An 8,319-nucleotide genomic window follows, 5' to 3' on the forward strand; every position below is an offset into this window, starting at 1 on the left:
TGCTATATTGTATTTAGATAGAAGCTAGCGAGCTAACTTCCTGCTAACTTCTAACTCCGTTAAATGTCATAAATTCCATTTTCATGGATGCCTGGATGTTAAACTCAATTGTTACACCTGGTAGGGCAGAACGCTGATTATTTTATTAAAGATGAAAGACTTTAAACAGTTTTTCAACTCTCAGTAATGCCATAGTGATTGTTTGATATATGGACCTGGAGCGGAGTTTAGACCCAGACACGGCTAGTGACGTCAGACTGAACAATCGGATAGTGAGACGCTCACTCATGCTACTCAGAGAACCGGGGTTATATACATAACCTTAAGTTAGCTTTAGACAAACCAGCTCCTTCCCTATATTGACTCTCAGCTGGGCTAGTGAACTAGTTTTTGAATGTTACTTTGTATCTGGCATTTAGACGAGAGCATGTCGGAAATCTCCCCATTTACGTCTAGGTAAGACAGCTATTAAATATGATTTCAAAACAATGTCAAACTACTCTTTAAGCTATGCCAGAAAATCAGTACAAGTTATTTAGTATGCAAATTAATTCCCTGGCTTACTTTCCCCAGCAAACTTTATTTCAGTGCTAAATAAAACAGACTGGTCTTGCCTGTGTCCAAAAAAAGAAGAAAAAAAAAGTATTTGAGCTTCTATTGAGGTCATGCATATATGCACACAATCATCCCCCCTCCTTTTCCAAACGCCTTTGACGCTTATTCCCTTCCGATGCTGACGGGGATCAAGGAGACCAGCGCACGCAGGCCCGGATGTACTGTCTAATTCGGCTGCCTTTCACCCTTTACCCACCCCTGTTGCTTGTCATGTGTATTAAGAGTTTTTTTATGTGCTATGTGCAGAGGTGTTTTTTTCTGTTCTCAAACTGATCTCCCTGTTGGAGCTCAGTCTGGGGGGAGTTTTTTTTTTCCTTATCTTTCCTCATGTGGTGCATTTTCCATTGTTATACCTCTCTGACCTGTCTTCCCCATGTGATGTTTTGTGTAATGTATGTATGGTCGGAGGGTAAGATGGCACCGCCATTGCGTGCAATAGGTCGGCAGCCTTATGAAATTTCCCCTTGTGGGACTAATAAAGGTATATCAATTCAATTCAATCAATTCAATTCAATTCAATTGCAACTAATTTTTTTATGCCTTAGTAAACATTTTTTGTACAATTTAAAAACTCGTATTCTAAATAGTAAGCTTTAAAGGTTGATGATGAAATAGTTTTTTTGTTGTTGTTTTTTTAAAATTTGGATCTTTTCACCATGGGCTGTAGCTCAGGTGGTAGAGCAGGTCAGCTACTGATTTGAAGGTTGGTGGTTTGATCCCTGGCTCCACCTAGTCTGCATGCCAAATATCTTACTATCTTGCCCCCAGTTGGGGGGCAAGATAGTAACCCCCAGTTGCTCTCCCATACATCCATTGGAGTATGAATGTGTGTGAATGTTAGCTAAACAGCACTAAAGTATAGAGGAAAGCGCTTGTATGAATGGGTGTGATTGGGTGAATGAGGCATGTTGTATAGAGCGCTTTGAATACTGCAGGAGAGTAGAAAAGCGGTATGTAAGAATCAGTCCATTTACCACCATTTATGTTAAGTTAACCAGCTCAAGCCTCTTATTTAGTGTAAAAACAGAAATGGTATCAGCCTTACCTTACTTTACATAAAAAGTGATTATATTATTGTACAAGAGCTCTTCTTAGTCTTTAAGTTGCTCCCCTTTGGGGAGAAAGGAGGTCCTTGGCTTGAATCTTCCAGCTGCTGGGGCCTCTCTGTGGGGTTTGCGTGTACTCTCTGGGTACACTGACGTCCTGCTGTCTTCTAAAAGACATGCATGTTCGGTTAATTAATGATTCTAAATTGGCCATAGGTGTAAATTGTTATCTGTCTCTGTGTAAGTCCTGATACAGACTGGTGATCTATTTAACTCTTGCTGTGTGACAGCAGGGATAGGCTGGAGCCCCACTGTAACCCTGAATTGGAAAAAAAGATCAAGAAAATATATAGATATTTTAGTAGTCTAATTTTTAAAAACATACACGGTGGTCTGTTTTCACAGAGTACCTTGAAATAAACGACTTAATTCCATGAAGGTGCTTTAGCTTCTGCTATAAATGCATACTGGCTAACTGCCTCTGTCTCACTGGGATACTTGAATAGAGCAGAGCCAACTTTAATCTCTTTATGAAGTTCAACTCAAGGTCCTCCAAGCAGTGTGAGTGTTTTCTTGTCTTGGTTAGGATCAAACCCAAACAAATTAAGCTTCCCTCGAAAGTAATTTCTTGCAAAAATATTCAGTCTGCAGCAGTTGCATCTGTACAGGGTTCAAATTTCATGCAAAAGGCTTAAGAGAACTTTATCTTGATGCACTTATTTAAAGGGCCAGTTCACCCAAAAGAACCCGAAAAGTACTCAAGTATTTTGCCATGTTTGAGGTGTATTTTAGATAATCAGTCGTCCATGTAATCTGCATATAGTGGCAGTAAACTTGATCTTTGTCTTTGTAGGGACTATTTTTGCACCAGTTGTGGATTTACAGATAATATAACTGTCAATAGAATTGTATACTTTTTAATTAATTCTGTCTTGTTGTTATTTATCTCCTCCCCTTAATCAGCATAATTGCTAATTGATATTAGTGTGCATTCAATTTCTTTATCACAATTTGGTTTCAGTGAAGCCTGTCAGTTGTTGTGGTCTGTAGCACATCCACAGTAACAATGGTGTTGCTTTTCGTGGGTCCCATTCCTCCTTTAAAATGCTTTAAAAAAACCAACAACAAACAAAAAACATATTGCAGTGCTTAATAAATTTATTCGATTTGCCATAAAAATGAAGAAAACATAGGAGGTTGTTTAAAATTAATAATATATTGTTATTTATTAGGTAAGTAATAAACCGAATTGCATTACTTACAAAAGTAAGTGACAAAATTAAATAAGTTTCTATACCCAAATTTGAGCTAGAGAAGTCATAAATGAATGAAACATAACATTCAACCACTAAAACTATTTTTTCTGTTGTATTTACAGGGATAGCAGTAAATAAATGTAATTTTGAGCATATTAGTAACTCATCCTTTTTGGTAATAACCAGTATTCTTAATTTAGGCCCTACATTAGATATAATAAATTTGTTAAGCACTGTACATTCACCTTTGCTTAAGTGCATTTGCAGGAAACTTCTCAAAACCTGCTCAAATAACAATAAAAGGTTTTGATGAATAGATACCAGTAGAAATATACAGGAAAACCTGAGTGACTCAGCCTTTTAAGAGGAACTCCTTTCTCAATGTGACTGCTGCAAAGCAAGTGAAATCTGCTGACCGCCACATCTGGAAAGTGATCACATAAAAAAAAATCATGTTGCAATAACATGTATTCGAACACTTTGAGCTTTGCCAGTTGATCTTTTTTAACAGTCTGTCTGAAATAGCAGTGGGAAGTTCACAGGATCAGATGTTCCAGGACTCAGTCCAGTCACAGGGTTATTCGAGGATCATTCCTCATTCAAGATGGGAATGCAAAGCAAAATATCGCACAAGAAAAGAAAGGCAATCCATATTTGTACCAATCTCATAATTTATTTAAGTATATTTCATTTTTAAATATAGCTATGGTATATATATATTTATATATATATATATATATTGGACACCCCTTTGGGAAATGCCAGTCATGTTAATTTATGGTACATCAGTGGCTTCTTTTTATGTTTCGCTTTACAGCGTGAAGATATTGCTCCTGCTTTTAAAGATGGCCTACATTATGTACAATGTTACCTTTTGATGACTCAAATACATAAATATACTCTGTACTGCACTCTACCAAAATCCAACAACCACTTCTTTTGTTTTATTATTATTATTTTTTATCTTTTTCACAAAGATGCAGAGGAAAATTCATGCAATTAATAATTTAATCACAGTTCTTTCTCAGTATGAGCACAAGTGGCTGAAACTATGCACTGACTGCCAGCTGGAGGTCTGTGAAAACTTGTCTGTGTAGAAGGTAGTACAGGCAGGGTTGAGCATATTTGGATTTCGCTCTTTTCTTGAGCAAAATAAATGAAGAAAAATATGTTTTTGTTTTGTTTTAGCAACATCTTTTTTGGATCCCAGCATGAAGAGGCCCCAGGTTGGTGTGTCTCAACCGCTTGTTTCTTTATCTTCTCCACTCTTCAGTTTCACTGTCTTTATCCTGGTCTGGGTTTTGTTGCCTGGGTTGCTCCCCCATGCGGTGACAGCTAACCATCAAGGCCCAGCCTGAGTGGTGGGTGGCACCCATCCACGCCTTAGCAGAAGGAGACCTCAGTGAATGACAATACTGTGCCTAGTGTCCGTCGGGGCTGGTCAGATTTAGGCTTCCTTACTGTCCAAGGCACTTTTTTCCCAAGTTTTTTTTTTCTTCTGAAGGACTCGTGTGTGACTTTGACCTGTAACAAAGAAGACGTGATATTCAGGACCAACTTGAAAACACCTGAAAAATTCTCCCCTCTTCAGAAAGAATCACAAATAATAAGAAATTTGATACTTTGCTCTCGCTGTGCCACTGTTAGGGCGTGTGTGTGTGGACACAGCAAGCATATCACCACGGAGAACAAACGTCTGAGTAGTGCCTCAGAACAACATAACCATTACACTATAACCATAACCGGAGAGGTTTTTGACTCTGAATGACACTGATAATTCATGCAGTGCAAACATTTTATTTATTCTTATTATTCTTACTTAAATACGAATCACACAAAAGTAAAAAAAAAAAAAAAGGTAATATCCTGAATCTAGTCTTTTACTTAAGCAAAATTATTCTTAGTACTACTAATGATTTAGTGTAGTGAGAATTTAAGTGCTTGATTACATCATTATTCTCAATTAATTCTATGTAAGCAGTAATTTTATGCTTTAAGTGCTCAATGTAATAATTGAACTCTGCTGCCGAGCTAGAAGAAAACACAGTTAAGTGCTTATAGGAAATAGTAAAAATAGCTTTAAATATAAATACTGTTATAGATTAGTGTATTAATATATTATAGAGCTTGGCTCGAAATACAGATTCATAAAATGGACATTCATTTAACGTTTGAATGCATCATAAAGTACAATATTTGAGTGGAAGTTTAGTTATCTGTGCCACAGAAGTAGAAAGTAACACAGTATGTTTAATGACTGTAAGTTCAGTCAAATTAAGAAGTATTTTGTACTTCTAGCCAACTTTTAAGAGAGAAATGGCACTAGAACTATACCTTTCTTTCTTTCTGCTTTATACGGTAGTTATGTTACCAATCAAATTTACGTTAATGAAAAAAACAAACAAACAAAACAAGCTGTAATGCGTTTGTACAGATTATAACTACAATCCTGTATATAACGTAGTGACAGTTATAGAACTATAAAAGCAAGCTGATACCAAAAAACATGCATGCATTAGCAATGCTACTCTAGTAACAACAAATCAGCTCAGAGCACATGAGTCCACGCTGAAGACTTTTACTTGTGGCTGCAGTTTTACCACATGGCCTTGTTAATTTTGCTCAAGTAAATGACCTTGAAGACTACCTCATACTTCCTCCTTATCACATCCCATTCAACATTAATGACTGTGTTACACCCACACACGGTCTATAATGTGCTCTGAACTCTGTTGTCTACGTTCAACGAGACACATTAACAAGCTGTTCGCCATAAAAAATTCATGTTTGAATCAGAGGAACATGGTACCGTACCTGGTGTGTGCTACCCCTCCGTGCACTGTGGGCTGCCTGCTAGCCGTGTCAGAAGCCGTGCACATCTTTTGAAGTCTGAGGAAAGAAAATAGGATGGACAGATAGTGAGTGGTTTAGTGTGTTGACATTGAACGGACAAGATCTTTACTCAGGGTGTCAAGAGGGCCAGTGTAATGGCAGCTTACATGCAGGTATCGTGCAGTCTCTCGTGTGGTGGTAGAGTTTATACACCGACTTCCTGCACTTGGGGCTGAAGGAGAGCGGACCTGAAACAAGAACAGAGAGGAGGCTTTAAGAACGTTGCCGCAGCAACCTTCAATAACATCTGTTTTGTAGTCATTGTCTGAAGCTGTAATTCACTTTTGTGTGCTATAGCTGACTTCCCTGGCCTGTTTTTGTAGGAATCTTTTTAGCAAACACTTTAAAAGACATTGATTTTGCAGTAATGTCTTACCTGTTAAGTATTTTATGAACTTCTCCTTCTTTCTTAGATCTCTGGGAAATATGACTGTTTAAAGAGAGGAGATAAGGAAAGGGTGTCAAGTTTTAGTCTGTATCATATAGACAGAAGAAAATGGATGGATGGCATATTTTTATCAGGAGGCCTTAAAATATCAGCTCTGGAGTTATCCATCACAACACATAGAACAAGGATGTTTTTATCAAGCAAAATATAGTAAGAGAGCTTTAAAGGGCCAGTTGGCCCAAATGACCCTCAAATAACCGTCAGTACTATCAGTAAGTATAGTGGTTTTATAACCAAATAGTTTTGGTTATATTGCATGCACTTGGTAGCCTTAACGAGAAAATAGAGAGGAAATTGTTCTTCTCTATGAAACTTCCATATCGCAGTATGCTACATCCCTGACTGTACATCCAACTTAAGATTCCTTCCTGGAAGAAAACTCACCGACAGCCTGATTCCCTCTGAATGCTTTGAGGTCCCGAAAATCCTTCTGCTCCATCGGAGAGCTCGTCTCCCGTGAAATTGCCGGCGCTTCTGTTTTGGCACTGTGGCGTCCCCGACTCCCCTCCACCTGCTTCACGATCTCCACCATCCGCCTCAAGTCCTGCTGCTCGTCCATGCCGGCCGATGCGTCCCCTGTTGGGACCGTGGAGGGCGCGCTCTCGCCGCAGTGGTCGGTGAGCGTGCACATCAGTAACACCAGTCCTATAATGAAATGCCTGCGTAGTTCGCTCATAGCTCCCGGGGAGTGAGGGGGAAACAGTGAGGTCGTATTTTCTTTTCTGGGCACCTGCAGGAGAGATTGAGTATGAATGTTAAAAGCCTTTCATTTCCTAATTTCACAAGTCCCAGAATCCCATTAGGCTACACCCCGCCAAGAGCGACTGTAAATGCTGGTTAAAATCCTCCCAACGCCGCAAAACAATAACACAAGAGTTTCTTAATGGGCCACAAAGCGAAAATCACAGTACTGCACGCACCTAATAGTCCACCAAGTTCGGATCATAATTGATTGACCGAAGCTTGATGGACTGTTAAGTAATCTTACCCATGCGCTATTTAACTTTATCTTCAAATACGCTTTCCAAAATATTATGCAAAACTGCTTACCACGTGCTTGTTTTCAAACAGTTACTCTGTTTTTATGTTTTTAATAACTTGAGTGTCTTCATTGTCTAAATGTGGCTGTAGTCTTGTAGCTTAAAAAGTTTTATTTATGTTGATCCAGGCTTCTGTTACCGAGAAGTTACACGACACATTTAAGTCACCCTCAGACAAAAGGCAACAATGCATCAGTAAGAGAGGAACTAAGAATAAAAACATAACAGTAAAGAAATCTAGATTCTAAAAGTAACAATTTAAAGCTATTTTTACCTTTATAAAGTCTTCAGGCACACAGCAGTAAGAAATGCAAACTGTGCGCAACTTCGGAGTTTGTCCGCCCCAAAATATGTCCTCTTAAAAGCTGCTTTTATTAATGCAAAAACAAAGCTCGTGAAGTCAGGGATCTTCACCGAGCCCCTGTGGTCATCCTTTGAAGACCGGCAGACTGCAGGGAGAGAGCGCACAGAAAAGCTCAAGTGGTCCGGTGCTCCCAGATCCCGTGCGCGTCCTGGCTGAAGTAGCAGATTAGTCGCCAAGAAGTGAGGCTCACTTTTTATTCTGTCTCGCCGACGTGGTGACCTGTCCGCTGTAGGTTACTCCGCAATGTCTGTGAGTGTGCATGGGTTGAGTGACCATCACTTGAATGCTGTGTCAAGTTTTCTGCGCCCCCCTCCTTTGCCTTACTCCATTTATATGTACGATACGCGGTTACAGGAAGCCTTTTTCCTACTAATAGGCTACTTCCACTGAAATTTCCACTCAGCCCAGAATACAGCGCAGATACCGACATCTTAGTGGAAATGCTCCCATATCCTTCTTCTGAGGCTCATAACCTCATTAGAGCCATTGCGCGTTTTACATCCATCATGGAAATTGAAACGCAATTATGCTATGGACAGTTTAAGGATCATTTTGAAAATTAATTACAAACGGGTTTTAATACTTATTGCCCTATAGTTTCTGGTCAGAACAATTCGGTAAATAGGATTACTGAGGTTTGCAGGTTTCTCCTCTTTGG

At 39.1% G+C, this 8,319-nt stretch overlaps 1 protein-coding gene across 1 annotated transcript; it reads right to left on the minus strand.

Moving 5' to 3' along the window:
- Positions 1-3,636: 3,636 nt before the first annotated feature.
- alkal2a (ALK and LTK ligand 2a) lies at positions 3,637-7,647 on the minus strand. The gene is made up of 6 exons (XM_026193773.1): positions 7,572-7,647; positions 6,642-6,987; positions 6,186-6,239; positions 5,917-5,997; positions 5,732-5,806; positions 3,637-4,441 (listed from the first exon to the last, which is right to left on the minus strand). The coding sequence occupies exons 2-5, from the start codon at positions 6,931-6,933 to the stop codon at positions 5,742-5,744; spliced, it is 492 nt and encodes a 163-aa protein (XP_026049558.1). The 5' UTR covers positions 6,934-6,987; positions 7,572-7,647; the 3' UTR covers positions 3,637-4,441; positions 5,732-5,741.
- Positions 7,648-8,319: the final 672 nt, after the last annotated feature.

This window comes from Astatotilapia calliptera, chromosome 15 (assembly GCF_900246225.1).
Source record: "Astatotilapia calliptera chromosome 15, fAstCal1.2, whole genome shotgun sequence".
NCBI classification, from domain to species: domain Eukaryota; kingdom Metazoa; phylum Chordata; class Actinopteri; order Cichliformes; family Cichlidae; genus Astatotilapia; species Astatotilapia calliptera.

Excerpts from the sequence above, each read along its gene's own strand:
- alkal2a (XM_026193773.1), bottom strand. The coding sequence starts at position 6,933 with ATGAGCGAACTACGCAGGCATTTCATTATAGGACTGGTGTTACTGATG. Across the intron at positions 5,998-6,185 it reads GTTCATAAAATACTTAACAG|GTCCGCTCTCCTTCAGCCCC; the intron begins GTAAGACATTAC and ends TTCTTGTTTCAG. Across the intron at positions 5,807-5,916 it reads AGACTGCACGATACCTGCAT|ACTTCAAAAGATGTGCACGG; the intron begins GTAAGCTGCCAT and ends TTCTTTCCTCAG.